The sequence below is a fragment of the Cryptomeria japonica genome, chromosome 1, assembly GCF_030272615.1.
Source record: "Cryptomeria japonica chromosome 1, Sugi_1.0, whole genome shotgun sequence".
In the NCBI taxonomy this organism is placed as follows: Eukaryota; Viridiplantae; Streptophyta; class Pinopsida; order Cupressales; family Cupressaceae; genus Cryptomeria; species Cryptomeria japonica.
This window is the reverse complement of record NC_081405.1, coordinates 172,617,919-172,635,986: the sequence shown is the minus strand read 5'-3', so window position 1 is coordinate 172,635,986 and position 18,068 is coordinate 172,617,919. Positions and strand designations below refer to the sequence as shown.

Below are 18,068 nucleotides of genomic sequence, written 5' to 3'. Positions count from 1 at the left end.
AAAAGAAGACATAAACTTTTGACAGCATAAAAAATCATTTTAATTAAAATATACCTCAAAACATAAAATTCAACAAAAACTATGTCCAAATTTTCTAATTAGGTGTAAGACAATGACAATGTATAAAATAATAATAAACATACATTTACTCAAATACCATTTCTTCACTCAAACTACCATAAATAGTGGGAACCAATCCATTGTATGCAATTTTCCCCATGTTACAAGATACAGGAAATTACATTGAGAGGGATTAAAAGAGCGGACGACTTAATCTCTAACGCATGATACAACTAAGAAATTAGGACCGACGTGTTGGCGGGAAGACAATGACAAGGGCAGCTATCATGCCTTAACGCATGACGCGAAATTAGATGAAAATAAATATATACATATTTTTTATAATAATTATTGAAAGTGGAATTTTGCGAAGCATCAAATAAATAAATGTGGTGTTGTACTCCATTCAAAACCCTTACACGCTCGCTTGCCTCCATCCACACACAACGCACGGTCAGGGTTTCCTGCTTTGTGTGTTTTTTTTGAGCGTAGCGTTTTGCACAACCGCGCTTGCACGTCTCGAGTTCGAAGCGCAGCGACGTCGCCGCAGAGCAAATAAAAGCATGAGTAAACAAGGAGGCTCAGAAGATCAGCTCTCCCCTTACAACATGGCGGATCTCGGCGCGGCCTTGCCTACAGGTTCCGCAGGTAGCCCAACCTTTGCTATTCGTATGAATTTTTTCGAGCTTTTAGAAAGTTTTGCCGGTGTACGAAAACCTTTTCGTCTTCCCCTTTCTTTATGCGGCGTCTGTTATGGAAGTTTATTCCCCCCAAAAAATAAAAAAAATCTTGTTCGACTCCAAGGTTCTGGCTCATGGTTAGGTTAACTTTATAACTGACAGCATCGGCGGAATTTGTGCTCTCCGCCGATGATTGTTATGAAATGTTTTCAATATGCGGTGCTTGCTTTATCCTTATTCTTCTTCATTTTAGGGTTTTCTGTCAATATTTTAAAATAAGTTTGTTCCTTCCCCTGGTCTTGGTTAGGTTCTCCGGTCTTTGGGAGCTTCCAAACTGTCGTGTTCTTTTTACTTCTTTGTGTCTCTCTCTGTGATCGTTCTGCATATGACCTGTTATGTGTCAGAGGCAATAGGAATACGCTTTTCGTATAGTTAAGGCCAAGCGTCGCCACCAGCTAGTACGCTCCATCAAGTCGTCTATCGGAAGATGGCATAACATGGCAATGGGTGAGGGGGTCACCTACAAGCCTGCCCAAAGTCTTAGAAATGATATGCGAATGGAACAACTGTAGCGGGCGAGAATGACGCCGAGAAGCTTCCTCAAAATCGTAGAAATGATAGTTTAATTGAAAAATTCCTCTGTAACAACTTTGGTTTTGGGTGGCGATGCATCCCTGCAAAGTATGTGATCTTCCGTCATCTTGATAAAATTTTGGGTGATTTTGATTCTTTTATGGGCCTTTTAATTTGACCCATTTTTGTTTCAGAAACTTTTGTTAGGTCGGCTAGGAGTCCAATGCTTTCCAGACTCGAAACAATTATTCTAGCCCCAATGAATGGAAATATTATGATTCAATCAATCATAGCCTTCATTTAGTTTTTTGGCCGTTTCTTACATCAACTGGTGCTGTTTATAGTTACTTTTTACTTTTCTTTTGATATTTTTTCTAGCACTTGGATTGTTTGATTTCTATGGTTGATCTCAGCAATATCGGAACTGCATTTATATGATTTATCTATGTATAACCTCAAAGTAAACATAAGAAGATTAGCTCCTTATCTATTTTTTCTTAAAAAGAATTGACTGGGATTCTGTTTATTGTTTGGTTCCTGTGTTTGCTATTTGTGCAGACGTAAATAAGATTTTGTAAGTCGTTAACAATTTTTATTGCTGTAGAAAATGATTTTTGGAACAATAGCCACAATAGTAGTTTGTGGGTAAAATATTGCCGGGGTATCACACTATAATACCATTTAGGTGATTGGTGATTTCTAGTTAGTTACGCTGTATTCTGGACTATCTAAATTCTACTAGTGATAGTAAGAAGACAGACTTTTTTTATTGCCTTTGATTGTTAACAGATATTATTATCTCTAGCTCTGGTATGCTGAAGTGAATTTAGTAAAGTATGCTTTAATAGTGACTTCCGAAACATAATGTTAATAGGGACTTTAATATTTGAAGGCATTGCAATTACGTGTACTTTAGATCTGAGGAGTCATGAGCGTAGTGCTGGAGTTCAATGGATTTTGAATGTTATTGGATTTTTATTGTCATCTGAATGAGAATTAGGGTAGCTATCAACCTCTTCAGATTGACGTGTTCTCAAAACATCTCATCTATGTGAAATAAGACAATGGATGTCAGATGCAAGTGTTGAGATTGTTCACTTGCTTCTTTTTAAACGCTCAGGTGGCAGGAGAGACTAGCTCCCCTTCAAGTTGAGGGTGCATAGTTAAGATTCCAATTAGCAGCCCTAAAATGTTTCATTAGCGACGCTTCTATTGAACAGTTTTTAGACTGTAAAACTAAAGACTGGCTTTTTGCACCTAAAAGCAAATAGCTTTTTTGGTGAAATGAGAGCTTGTGTATTTTGTTGAATTTCAATCTACTCTATAGTCTTAGTTTGTATAAAGTCTAGAAAACAAAATTTTGGTGTGTAAGCTTAACTTTAACACTGGCTCTTGCCACTCGCTCAAACTTTGGATTTAAATGATTTTGAAGGCTAAGGTTAGCGGCAGTTTTGTTCTTTTGGCATTGGTTTGTCTTTCTTTCCACATCCTTATTAGTCTTATCGAAGACTTAATGCAATAATAAAATTGAAGGTCTTGATTTGTAGGTAAAAGTTGCTTTTATAGAGCTTATGATTTGGGTTCCAATCTCTATTCTTTGAAGGTTAATGTCTTTCTGAGCCTAAATTCTTAATATAGGTTTGGCTTCCATAACTATGTGCACTTGATTGATAGTTTCTTTTGGATAATTGGTGGAATGAATCTAGCTATATGGTTATCAGAGCAGAAATGATTAAAGTTCACTGTGCATGTGTGTCCACCAAGCCGGAAAGTCAAGATGATATTTGAAAACTTATCAACACTATTGTGCATGAATTTGAAAAGCGTTTAAGTTTGTGATTATTAACAGATCTTGTTTCAAATCTCAAACAGTCAGTGTTTCTGAAATGGTATTTTAAGTTCAGTGGTTCTGAAATAGTATTATAAGGTTAGTGGTTGAGAGTTTAAGTACAGTGGTTCTGAAATGGTATTATAAGGTTAGTGGTTGAGAGTAATTGTTGCTCTGCATGATAAATGGCTTGAGTACATAGCAAATTATACAAATTTATAGATGGAGGTGATTAATTTATTTGTTGGATAACTCAAATGCCTTGGGATTCCCAATGTTTACTTTTTCAAAACGATATTGGAAAGTTAAAATTATTTGAAGGATTGAAGGGAAAAGCCAATTGTTTTGAGGACAATGCCTTCTATGGTTGAGAACAATGTAGTTTTGATTCAGTCAAAGAATCTGTTGTGTTTAATGTCTCTTATAAGTGGAGACTTTCTAGATTTTGCTACAGCTGCTTCTAATTATGATCCATCTAGTTTTGCAACAAGCCCCAACTTTTTGCATGACTTTTGAAGTATTTGGTTTACGCTAAGTTGTTCATCTTCATACATGGTACATTGGTACAATATTTTTTTCCTTGGGTATGTTTGCAAGTTTGTATGCTATATATTAAAATTTAAAAAATTATAAAAGGTTCAAAACAGTAATATTAATAATTGGCAATAAATGAAATATTTAAATACCTCATAACTGGCAAAAAGTAAGATCCTCATAAATTCACAATATGATAATTTAGTGTTTTGTCAAATGTCAATACCAAATGAAAATTACAGTAATAAATAATATCTTTAATATCGCTCTACATTGGTAGCACCATAGTTAGCATTCACCATAGTTAGCATTTAGTTCAATTTCATTTGAACCACAAACAGCTTGTAGTGCCACTCACACTACCGCTAGAGTATGTCATATGCAGAAGATTCCTCATCTAGACTTCAACAAGTTGTTCAACTATAGTTTGTAAGTTGACACAGTTGGGAGTTAGCCAATTAGTTTTTTTTTCACATAAGAGGCGTAAGTTGTAGTGCACAATGACCAAATCCTCAACCTTTTCTTCATCTAATTGTTTGTGCTTAATCAAGCGGATAGAGTATGTACTCCAATTTTGTTCAGTTGAAGAAGATCTAGCAACTTGTTGAGTGGGCGCAACATCTCTACAATCACAAAACACACACACACACACACAAAAACGCCCACGCACGTGCGTGTGCACACAGAGTATAAGCCACCATTCATTAGAATCTTTCCTATACTTGTTTTGAAGAGCACAAACGTACACACACACGCACACACACAGTATAAGCTACCATTCATTAGAATCTTTCCTATACTTGTTTTGAAGTGCACAAACGTTATGGTTCTTTGAAGATGTGAAGTGGCCAAAGTCACCGAAGACAACACTTTGTATATTTACATATTCTTTTGAAACCAATCTTGTAGCCAACAACCTCTTAATCTCCATATGATACCATCTTCCTAACCAGAGGAAGTATCTTTTAGCTTTAATAGTTTAGAGAAAAAATAGATACTGGGAGATGCAAGGGTGTGGTCGTTTTGTTTTAATGGTCAAAAAATGGTTTTTTGGATCCTTTTGAAAAGCTTTTGTGTGGTCATGATCCTTGTCTTCTGTAATGTTTTTTTTTTTCCCTTGGAGTTCATATCATAAGTTTCACCCTTCCATGTGCAATCTATATCTAACACGTAATCATGTTGATGATGCAACTAGTGAAATTCAAACATGTTTACATGAGCCCACTACATATCATCTAGGAACAATGCTCTAATATTTTGGGTTTTTTAGGTGTTTGATTGCCTCCATACACTTTAAAGAGTGTTGATGACCATAGTGCTTGGTGTTTGCGTATGATGCAAATCAACACTTGACAACTTAACATGGTGTATTAAATAACAACAAATAAAAATATTAAAAAGTAGATGGCATTTCACATATATAAAATTAAAAAAACTAAAATAATAATATTTAAATTAACTTAAAAAACTACAAGTCAAAGGTCTTGAAGATGGGTTGAGACATATGATGATTTGTCACAATCATTTGAATTTTCTTTGTTATGTAGATTTTTTTGATCCATTTGATTTTTGTGTGAATCTTTTGCAATATCAAGTTGAGTGAGTGGACAACACATGATGTCCAAAAAATATGAGTAGCTGTATTTTCCACTATTGAATCATTTGCTCTACAATTTTTAGCGTTGTCTGATATGGCTTGTACAATGCTTTTAAGGTCCACTATCTCAATGGATTGTATGAGAATATTGCAATAAAATTTGCACCGTAACTTGCCCTTCACAATATACTACCTTAAAAAATATCACCCCTAAAGGGGATATTTCAATGACATTGACTAGTGATATATTTTTGCAATAAATCCATCAGAAATGATCGACACATATTTTGGGCCATGAATCTTTGGTTGCTCTCAATGATGTCTTTGTGAAGCTTTCTCTTTGGCCAATAAGGTAGTGCACAACTTTCATAGTTTGGATTAATGTAATCAATAGATGCATTGGCAATCACCATCACTATATTTTGGCGATATGGTGATCTAACAAGGTTGAAAAGAAGCTCATTGCCATAAATGCAATGAGCAATGCTTTCATCTGCAACTTCCCTTGCCTTGTTATAAGGCCTTCTCCAATGGGCCTCTTTTATGAGAGAAAGGAGGTATTCATTTCTCGAGAAGATGGAGGCATGAAAGGATGGGTTTAGCCAGTTGTGTGAAGGCAATAGGATCGGGAAGATGAGGCATGAAAGGATGGGTTAGCTAGTTGTGTGAAGGCAATAGGAGGTTTCTATGATTCTTTCTTGGAAAGTGGATGTATTCTCCTTTTTGATATATTTTTTACCATATTAGCATCCCCTCGTCGTTTAGTTTATCTCATTAATGTTGCTTCGCAACCTTTTTTGATTTTACCCTGGCAAATTTTTATTTTAAGTCGGTGGTAGCGCATAGGTGAGCTTTCACTCAACTATACAAGCGCTTATACTCATCTACATTACTTACAATGCCAATGATGACACCCATTTTTATCAAGTAGTTCTTTCATGGTTATAAACTTAAGTGTCACAAAAGAGGTGATGTGTCAAATCTAAATGATCTCTAAACATGTGGGGTAGTTGAATTAGAAATACTAGCCATTTTGTATGAATATAACAGAACAAAAAAAATTACAACCTTACAATGTAGAAAAAACAAAAACAAATTGGCAATACACCCCCTAGATTATGTATGTAAAGTTTAAAAAAAACCTTAAAATTTTTACTTTTTGATAAAAATGTTTAGAACTTGAAATAAATTACAAGATTCATGCATCTTTGAAAGCTAAATCTTCCACGTGCAGAACCCAGCAACATAGGCTTAGTAGCAATGAATTTTCTGTGTTAAGCTGCTTGCATGTTCCTATTCTAATAATCATTTTAATGGCAAATGATGTGTCTTTACTGTATATGTTACACTATCTGTAACAAATTTTATGCTGCCACAACAAATTATTGAGATTATTCTGCTTTTGCTCAATTTGCTTCGTCATCTTTTTTTGTTGTTTCAGCTCTAAGTGCTGAGGATCGTGCTGGTCTGGTTAATGCTTTGAAGGTATATTTCAATTGCGAACTGCATTTCAAAATATATCATTAACTAAACTGAAGAGGTGCTATTTAATATTATGCAATTCAACCTCTGAATTTTAGTTTGGCTTGGCTGCAGGATAAGTTGCAGCACCTAGCTGGGCAGCAATCAGATATTTTTGATTCTCTCTCTCCTGTGGTAAAGAAGAGAGTGCTGTCTCTTAAAGAACTTCAGGTGGGTTTCAGTATTGAGGAGTAAAGCATTACGTTGCCTTCAATTATTCATTTTTCTGTTTTTTGTGGCTGCTTAAAAGAGGCCAATTGTGTGCCATATCCAAACACAAGATGTTGACAAAATGATGAATGGAAAACAATAATCAAGTTGCAGAACAATATTCTTGCCACTTTGGAGATATTTCTGCAAATTTCGAAAAATCACATTAATACCAAAACCTTTTAGTAGTCCAATTTCTCCCTTAGGCAAAGTAATCTTTCAGTGCACACTAGAGTGCCCTCCTTTGTTTGAATCCCACAGTTGAGATCAAACAGAGTCATTTCTCTAGATTAAATCTACAGAGAAAGTTGTAGATGGTGGATTTTGTGGTTGGTGATGAGGCAAGATGAATATTATCCATCTGAAACCAAAGTACTTTGAATTGAAGTGAAATACCGATTAAGTATAGTAGCCCTATTACATGTTAAAGGTGAATTGAAATTATATATTACTACTACGTTTTTTCATCTTTTCTGCCTCTTGAAATAGCATTACTCTAATAATGTGCATTCATACCAATGCAATAGATTAAAGAACCAAATTTAGGCCCTTGTTGATTACAGTTTAGAATTCACCTTATATGGCCAAGAAGTATGAGTTCCTTGGTGCATGGATTGACCGATCAGTACTTCACTCTGTTTTTAATACCATACAGAGTGCCTAGACAATGCCTAAATATTGCACTGGACACTTCCAATGACCATAATTTTTTACTAGGACAAAGTTTGCGAATAGACTTTCAATGGCAGGCATATAAATATCAAGATTGAGATAGAGTTAGTGCTCAAAGGTTGTCTGGTTTGAAGGTCCATATCAGGGAAGATGCAATATTTAGGCTCCATAACTGGTTCTAAGTGACTTTCAGATTTTGGAGTTTTCAAAACAATCAATTGTACATCCTTCCCTTCAATTATATCTTTTCTGTTTTTTGTGCAATACGTTTTGTTATAATGAAGGGCTTTTTATCTACTCATTTGGAACTAAGTAGTAATTTATATAGATCTATTAGAATCTGAAACCTGTTTCTTTTCTGATGTTTGATTTGAAAATATAAAAATCAAAATATGGAATTGGGATTTAGAAGTCCTGTCAAAACAATTTTGTTCCTGGGCTGTTTTTGTTTGACAATTAGTAAGTAAAAACATTTATAAACCAAATATTTTGTATCATACTTACTATTTGGCAGCTGCTTACTGTGATATTAGGAAGAAAACATCCTAGTTAAGCACTGAAACTTATATGGCGTATATTTGTATAAAAATGAAGCTCTTACCCTTTAACCACTCCTCAGAGTTTAGATAGAGCAGTCATCTGATTATACAAGTGCATAGGATTCTTTGTTCAAAGCACATATTAGCTGGACTCTAGATTGAAGCAGTCCGCAGTTGATTTGTTAAACAGATATAAATACTATTTACAGCTGCTTGTTTTTGAACTAGGTCGAAGTCTATATGGTAAAATGCAGGTCAATCTTGCTGTATCCTATTTACAAGAAGAGTTTTAGAAGTTTTTGCCCCTTAAATTTCTCTTGACAGTTTTTCCTTGAAATGTTTTGTGATTCAGAGCAAACATGATGAACTTGAAGCTAAGTTCTTCGAGGAGAGAGCTGCTCTGGAAGCTAAATATCAGAAGTTGTATGAACCACTATATTCTAAGGTACATTTTGGTTTTTTGTAAATTTCAGAATTATATCAGTCTTTTATATTGTTTGTTATGATTTTGTAATGCATGTTGTGATCTTCTGAAGCATGTTGTTAATGACCATCATTTAATTGCTTTCCAGAGATATGAAATTGTTAATGGCATAGTGGATGTTGAAACTAAGGATGAGTCCCAGAATGAAAATTCAACTGAAGAAAATAAGGAAGAAGGTGAGAAGAACTCTGTAGATTTGTGGTTTCATGGATGATGAAGTGTGGACTATCTTTTATAGATAACCGTAAGGGAAATTTGTTGCAGCTTGAGTAATATTGTTTTTTTAAGATTATTCTTTCTTTTTTGACTTTATTCTTTTCCTACAGAGAAAGGAGTTCCTGAGTTTTGGCTGACTGCTATGAAGACAAATGAGGTGCTTGCCGTGCAGGTGAGATTCTAGTTTTCCTTGTTCCACCTTGTAAAATAATGCATTTTTTATCTACTGCATGATTCAATGAGGTTTAAGGTTGCGAGTTACTCCAGTAGTTTTGTGACCTATTGCTGCAATTGTATTAAATATGATATGTTTTTTCGTTGTTATTCAGATAACTGACCGAGATGAAGGTGCTCTGAAGTATCTAAGGGATATCAAGTGGTGTAGAATAGAAGATCCAAAAGGTTTCAAGCTTGATTTTTACTTTGATACAAACCCTTACTTCAAGAATTCAGTGGTAAGGAAATAACTTGTGAAGTGCATGCTTTATATTTACTTGGATTGTGCATCTTGTGTGGCGATGCTTGTTTGGTATATTTTTATTTATTTACTCAGAAATTGCTTTTCTGTAGTTGACGAAGACCTACCACATGATTGATGATGATGAGCCTATTTTGGAGCGTGCAATAGGGTAAGATTATCCATCTGATTAAGACAAGCACATAGATTTTGGCATTGAATCCCAAAATACTTAACTGGAATATGCTCATTTTGTAATTTTGAAGGACGGAGATTGAGTGGCACCCAGGAAAATGCTTGACAAAGAAGCTTATGAAGAAGAAGCCAAAGAAAGGAGCAAAGAATGTTAAGCCTGTGACAAAAACTGAACAATGTGAGAGCTTTTTCAACTTCTTTGATCCACCACAAGTTCCAGAGGATGATGAAAACATTGATGAAGAGACTGTAAGTGTTCTGTGGTAATGCACTTTGATTTTGAGAACTGTACCTAGGTCGATGTTTAGTGAAGGGACAATTGGGGCCTGCCTTTTTTGACATCCGTCAGTTCAATGGTATATTTTCTTTGGATTTTTGTGCAGGCTGAGCAGCTTCAAGATCTGATGGAGCAGGACTATGACATTGGGTGCGACTTTTTACCCACTTCTAATATTTTGTCACCTTGCCGACTCTCAACAAAACTATGTACTTAACATCTGTAATATTCTTGTTTGCAGCTCAACTATCAGGGACAAAATAATTCCCCATGCAGTGTCTTGGTTTACTGGAGAGGCTTGCCAACTGGATGAATTTGATGATGGTGATGAAGGAGAATCAGATGATGATGATGAGGATGAGGAAGATGATGACGAGGATGAGGAAGATGATGATGATGATGAGGAAGAGGATGATGAAGTGGAAGATAAGCGAAGAAAGGTATGGTGTTCTGTCTGTAATGTTTCAATGTTTCTCTGTTCATATTCAGTATTTACATTATGCATGTACAGGTATGTAGTTTCATAAGTTTGTTTTGATATTCATGATGAGTTCCTCATATATCTTTCTTGCCTGGAATTTTGCAGTCTCGCCCATCTGCAGCCAAGGTAAAAGTTGTCTTATTAATTTTTTCTTTTTGTTGCTTTTTAAGTTGCTGTTTAAATATGAGCAGCGCTGATGGTTTGTTTCACCTTTCTCAGAAAGGGGGTATTGTACAAAGAGGTGGTGGTCCTCCTGGAGAGCAGCCTCCAGAGTGCAAACAACAATAGAAAAGTTATGGTGTTCCATGTGTTAGTTATGTCTGATCCCGATTTGAGTCTGGTATTGAAAGGTTGATTTGGAATGTTTATGCAACTGGGAGAATTTGTCAAGTTGGAAATTAGAGCATCCATTGTTAGTTAATTTGTTAGGCTTGAGATGTTTTCAAGCTTATGCTTTGTAATTCAATTTGTTACGATTTGGTTAAGCCACTTTGTAGACATTACAGTTTTGTTAGTAGGAAATCTGGACATTCATCAAAATTTTTAGTGTATTTATTTTTTAGGGCTTGGGCTAGTCTAATCTTGGACTTTCACTTCAAAATTTTGCCCCGTGATATATAATAGATTGATACATACATTTACCAGTTTTGTGGAACCTTGGAGTTTTTTAAATGTGCACGGTAAAGAATACAGTCATCAAGTTGAGTGCATCAAGTGTTAATAACCGACCTTGAAGGGCAGATTGTGCTAAGTTCTTGGGAATCTTCTTTAAAATGATCATTGCATCATGAAATGTCACAGTTTTGTTTCTAGTGAGAGGATTAGATGACTTGGTTCCTTAGGCGGGACATTTAAAATTTAATTAATTGTCGAAAAAAAAATTCGTACCTCCATAACTTTTTATTACTTAAAAGTTTGCTTGCGGAGGGTTGACCTTGCATTTTTTTATTATATTAAAGTTAGTGCCTGTGAATGAACTTCGTTTCGTTTACTAACAATGGGCATGGATTAACAAAGTTGAGTTAAAATGAATATAATCATGTCGGTTGTAAATGGATCATGGTCTGTTTTCAGATTAAGGCTGGGATATGAAATTATCTAAATTTGTTGAAATATAAAGGTTCATCTTCATTGATATTATTATTTTTTCAGCATACATGATTAGGTATTTTAGAAAGCTTTTTAAAAATAATCTGTTGACTGGTCTCTGACTTTGTTTTGCACGCATAATTGATTAATAGTTATTAATTAATACCGTAGTACATCGCTGATGATTGTTTTGAAGTCTGGTACTTGGATAGTTCAGTAAGATAGCGAGAGGTTTAGATAGTTTAGTCAGATATCGTGAGGTTTGTCATTTAACCTTTTTATCTTGTCGAATGATGGATATCAAAAGGTAAATCGTGCTCGGAAGAACAGTGTGTTGTGAACTAACTGTGACAATTTGAGAACTGAATGTTAAATTTAAGACAACGCCATGAGATCCACACGGGTTGATCCAGAAACAGATTTTAATTATCTGGACTTAGAAAGTTTAAGTAATCATGGTAACTGTAGCAAATTGACTCGTAAGGTTTTTATCATTTGTATATAAACGTGTATAATGCTTTTCCATAGATGATTCCAATGCTTCTGTTTATTTTGTTTCCCTGTAAGTAATGTGGGTTCACACCCAAGCACTGGTATCGAAGTAATCATTAGTTGAATTTCCATGTAAACTAAAGTCATCACTTTACAACCAGGCACAAATGCAACCACGTTGGGGTTATTAATATTTTGAACACACAAGGCACAAGGACAATCACATTGGGGTTATTAATGTTTTGAACACCTTACAACCAGGGTCAAGGACAACCACATTGGGGTGTTAATATTTTGAAACACCCATCAAGCATGCACATTTTGAAACACCTTACAAGCAGGCACAAGGACAATCACATTGGGGTTATTAATGTTTTGAACACCTTACAACCAGGCACAAGGACAACCACATTGGGGTGTTAATATTTTGAAACACCCATCAAGCATGCACATTTTGAAACACCTTACAAGCAAGCACGAACCTGAAATAAATGGGGTATTCAAAACCCGCCTTAGAACTAGACTCAACTGAAATGTAAACGGTAGTGTCGTGAAGGACCAGGAAAGGGCGGTGTTAATATTTTGAAACACCCATCAAGCATGCACATTTTGAAACACCTTACAAGCAAGCACAAACCTGAAATAAATGGGGTATTCAAAACCCGCCTTAGAACTAGACTCAACTGAAATGTAAACGGTAGTGTCGTGAAGGACCAGGAAAGTTCGCCCTTTTGATTAATTAGAGAAATATAAACAGTAGTGTCGTGAAGGACCAGGAAAGTTCGCCCTTTTGATTAATTAGAGAAAGCGAAGCCTTTTACCGGAGCGTTTGGACAAGGAGATGAAGTTTGACAAGATCTTTGCTATTAGACCTCTAGGAAAGAGATCTATCCTATTTGTTTAAATGTTAATGTAATCATCGTCGAAGATCCCCTAAAAGTTATCTCTTTCCTTTTTGTTTAAATGTTAATGTAATCATCGTTGAAGATCCCCTAAAAGTTGACAATAGTGAAGGATTTAATTTGTATTCATTTAAAAGAACTTTGCACTTGAAGACAGAAGGTGAAAATGAATTCATATGGATGGTTGCTTAGTTTCGCAGTCTATGCATCTTGGCGCTCACTTTCTTGTTCCATTTACCCTTAACGAGGGTGAGGAGATGATTTGATGGCTTATATTGTTTAATATGTATGGATCTTAGGAGTCATACTCTTAAATGAGGGTGAGGAGATGACTTGATGGGTTATATTGCTTGATATCTATGGATCTTGGGAGTCATACTCGTAATGATGCCGATGAGATAACTCATGACTTTATATTGTTTGATATGGATTGTAGTCCGATGATTTAGGTGATCGGTGATTCGAGAGATTGGGGAGGTGATAATCTAGGGATTCAGTAATTCAACTTGGTGGCTATTGCTGTGAGGGTTACAAGGCAATTTGATAGAGTTGTATGTGTCTATGATTTAACTTGATAGAGTTCTACTTGTTTTTGAAATGCTTTCAATTAAAAGCTTTTAAAGATTACACAGTTGTGAGTTTTTTTAGCTTGTTAGTCATTGTGTGAGCTTTTTGCTTTGTTTTAGTACAATAAGCATTTTGCATGCTTTGAGCTTTTTTTAGCTTGCTCGTCATTTCCTTTGCATGCTTTGTTCTAGTGTAATAAGTCTTAAGAGACCTTGTAATAGAATTAAGTGCATATTGTCTTGTTTTCTATTTAGATATGAGGTTATGTCATGTTTATCTATTTAATGGTTAAGAGAGGGTATAAGAGTAAGGCTTTACCTTGTAATAGAGTTAAGTGCATATTGTCTTGTTTTCTATTTAGATACGAGGTTATGTCATGTTTATCTATTTAATGGTAAGGCTCATTGTAAATTATAATCATAGTCATAATATTTAATGGAATAATGTTGTGTTTTAATTTTTTTTACAACAAAAAATCTTATGTTGTAGATTTTTCATTGAGTTGCAAACAACATTTTAGGCCTTTGGTTAGTTGTCACATGAGGAATTAAGCAACATTGTAATGCACGTTTGATATAGATTATATAGATATTATAGAATGTTTTTGATATTGGTAAAAAGGGTTTTTTTGAAAGGACTTAACCTTGTACATCAAAGTAGTCAATAAAAAAATAGAGCAAGTACCATGAGATATTGGGTAAACAAAACAAATGGAACCAGGGTCTCCAAGCCTAAAAGAAAGCAAGCCCATTGGTAATGACAAACCAAGGAATTTGCATAAACAATGCTAGACCCAACCTTATTTAATATTACACCCTTAGATGAGAATGAGATTGGAAGACAAAATTGGGTAGATCTTTCTTATGCCTTTTATATAATTATCTATAAAATATTATCTTCCAAAGTCCTTAAATCTTGGGGAAGTAGGGGGATTCTCTCACACAGAGCCCATCCATGGTTATAATAGAGTTTATAATAGAGTTAAGAGGAGAGAAGCTAAGTGTCGAACAATTGTTTTAGTAGTAGATTGAAGTCAAATCGAGGTTGAAGGTTGGAATTGTGTGTTGCGCCAAAAGCTCGAACTATCAATGTCAGATACAAATACTAGATTTAACTTGACCCATGGGAGGCGATTAAGCAATGTCACGAGTCCCCAAGGAGGTGTTGACCACCATGTCAACAATCTCTCACTCAACACCGACTAAGTCTTCAATACCCACTGAGGGGAGACTAGAACCTGTGACCCAAAGCTCTAATATTGATTGTTGGAATTGTTTGTCGTTCGGCTAAAAGGTCGAACTATTAATGCTTGATACAAATGCTAGATTTAACCCTACACATGGAAGGCGGTCAAGCCATGTCACGAGTCCCTAGGAGGTGTTGACCACCAAGTCAACAATCAATAGCAGAATATGCTAACTTGGTAAATTTTATTTTGGATCATATATATATATATATATATATATATATATCTAATTGGTTATGTTAGATATATACGTGGATGGATGAATTGTGTGTAGATGAGAAGTGAATTGTGTGTAGCTTTGAAGGAGATACATTTTGCAAGACAATTTCATGTGACGATAGAGAATATCAGCGATGTTTGCCATGATGTTGATCATTTGATTTAGTTATTCAAGGCCAATTTCACGATCAAGAGAATCCTTCTCAATTTTAATTCAGCAGTTTCATTCATTGCTAATTGACAGTGAGTCTTTCAACAATAGTATGTATCTTGTCTCGAAGAAGTGTTCTTCAATTGTGCAAGTCCTCTTTGTATCTTGCCTAAGGTTGTGCACCTTAGTTTTGCAAATCCTTTAGGTGTTGGTGCTCCTTGGTTGTATGCTTAAAATGTTGTAAACATTGTTATTCATATTGTGAGTTAGATTCTCACTGTGGTTTTTTCCCATTTGGGTTTTCCACGTAAATTTGGTGTTCATGTGTTCATGTGTTGATGCTTGATGTTTATGTGTTGATGGTCAATGTGTTATTGCTAAGTAAGTTGATTAATAATTATTTTTGAAGTTCCAGACTGACTCACCCCCCTCTTAGTCCTGTTGGGTGTTCAACAAAAGGAGTAGAAAATTGGGCAATCAGGATAGGTGTTTGGCATTATTGATAGGAGCTAGTGGTGTAGAAGGAATGAGACTTGTTAGTCACAATAAAAGCATGATTGATTCCCATGCGATCCATCATCTTGAGGGGAATAGAAGATCTAGTGTCGAGAAGATTCATCATCTTGAGGGGAACCATATACCTGAAAATCAATACCAAGAATAGTCAAATAATCTTTGTAGTCATTCCTCCATTATGTTGCCACACCCTTGTGCTGGGGGAGGGCAATTAGAAGCCATGTGTGATGGTAAAACATCTTCTACATTTGAAATGGAGGCTCTCATAATCCAATGGTTGGGTCCATGGCTTGTCTTCCACCATCAAAACAATATCTCCATAAAGAAGTTTGGAGATATCAGTTTCCACTATAATATGATATGTACCCTATGTAGAAAGTAGTAGCTCACTTTACAAAAATGACCAATACTATTGCTAGTAGGGATAACTTTAAGAACCCCCATGAAAAAAAGATACAAAATCTTGATCAATCCTACTTTTTTGGAAAAAATATTAATTTTATTGGTAATTTTTTTACATCACTAAATGTTTGCTAACAATCTTTGTGGATCTTGACAAATAATAGGAAAATGCATTAACTACTATAGTGGATCTTTCTATTTTTAAAAAAAAATTCTTATGGAAAAGTAGGGCCCAAGGGTGGAAATATTGATGGGTTTACTAGGTAGACTCTATAATATATATTTGCTAACATTGATTCAATATACTGCTTTTAGGTGGTTGATCTCCATTGAAATAAAATATCTAAAAACAATTTCATGTCAATGAGCATTACAAATTGTGGGTATGTTTATCTTATGAAATATAAGGATCATTTAGATTATATTTTAAATTAATAATGACAACTAGAGATTGAATATATGACTCCGAAGTAACTAATAGCTATGATGTACTATTAGCAAATTAGATGATTTAAATAAGACTAAAATAAAATTTTAGGTCACTTTGCAACTTGAACTATTAGCTAAAATTTGATTATAAAAATTCAACTATTAATCAATTGAGAATTTTCTCTCACTAAAAAAATTACTGGTTGCTAGTGGCCTCATAACAAGAGACTTCCTAAAATTGAAGGGAAAAATATAAAAGTTGAACCCTCATATCTCTAATATTGAGAGATTCACAAAGAGGGTAAAAGGAGATGGACGAGGGACTAGGGCTTTGTGCAAGTGCTCACCCCACAACCATAACCTTGTATCAAATACCAATTCTTTGTCTTTTGATAAATCAAAAGATGCAATGAAGAAACCCCATACACATAAGATGAGCTAGATATTTTCTTTAATGAGAGGTTCTCATGTATCCAAAACTTATTTGTATAAATCGATAATGCAGAACAAAAAATTGGTAAACCTACAAACCAAACCTCTATTGAAATAACGAATCTCATTTTCAAACACATCTTAACCACAAACCATCACCAAAAAGGACCATGCACAAAGGAGGAGACAAACTTTATCCCTTAAGGGAAAACAACACTCCAACATTCACAATGTTTATATAGGAATGATGATGACTAGAACCCCAGTAGCAACCGACTTCACAACACCAACATCTTGGTTATTAGAAGAAACGCTAGGCATCAGGACATGGACCCATAGTATTGAGATGTCAATACTAGCCCCAAAAGCTGCATCATTACTAATGATGCCAAAATAAGGGGATAGGATCCTAATTAGAATCTAGTAGTAGGGAAATACTGCATGGTAGCAATAGTAGTTACCATGCCAAGAAGGGTTTTTCTTATGTTTGTGGATTGGGAGCAGAGGTACAAGATTAGAACCTCAAGCCTAGCAACACCATGCTCGAATGGATGACTTTGGCGTTGCTAGAATAATACAACCTAACAAAACGTCCTTTACAACGAGGAGTGTAGCAAGTTGGGTACATTGCTCCTGAGTGCTTTTACACTGGAAGAACCTGTTGGCATTATGTGAACCAGTATGAGGACATAATGATATTGTATGTTGTCATTGATGTCAATATATGTGAAGAAAAGAGAGAACCGGCACATGTGTGAACCGATATGATGAAAAGTAAACCGGCATGATGATATGAGAATTGGTTATGTGAAAGTGAAGCGGTATATGTGTTCTTGGTGAACCAGCATGTCAAGGTGAACCGACATGTTGTTATGAGAACCGGTACATGGAACTCTTGTGTGACTACCGGTTGGTAATGTCAGGGTTTTTGGATGGAGTGCCTCAAGCCTGAGTGACTCAATCGGTGATCTTTGTGTGATGAGTTAGCATGGTAATGGATAACAGATCGTGTTGCCATGTATGCCCTGTGCGTGTGAAGGATCTTGTATGAAGAAGACTATTCCTATCTACCTCGGGAATGTGCAAAGTTTGTCAAACAGTGATAATGCGTGATGGGTTATCAGCCGCCAAGAAATCGGTGGATAATGGACGATGGAGAATGTCTTGAGATTGATTCAAGATTATTGCATTTAATACAGTATGATTCAACGGTCAGGATTGAACCGTTTGAATTGCTTAACCCAACAGGTTTAGGGTTTAGGGTTTTTGCTACCGACCTGTCTGTTTCCTATAAGGTCA

General features: G+C 35.3%; 1 protein-coding gene across 1 annotated transcript; it reads left to right on the top strand.

Moving 5' to 3' along the window:
* The first annotated feature begins 415 nt into the window (after nt 1-415).
* LOC131036062 (nucleosome assembly protein 1;4) lies at nt 416-10,979 on the top strand. Its single transcript, XM_057967856.1, has 13 exons — nt 416-708; nt 6,714-6,757; nt 6,869-6,964; nt 8,567-8,659; nt 8,787-8,874; nt 9,025-9,086; nt 9,244-9,369; nt 9,485-9,543; nt 9,638-9,815; nt 9,950-9,993; nt 10,085-10,283; nt 10,430-10,450; nt 10,544-10,979. Exons 1-13 carry the CDS (start codon nt 624-626, stop codon nt 10,610-10,612), a joined length of 1,164 nt encoding a protein of 387 aa, XP_057823839.1. The 5' UTR covers nt 416-623; the 3' UTR covers nt 10,613-10,979.
* The last annotated feature ends 7,089 nt before the right edge of the window (nt 10,980-18,068 follow it).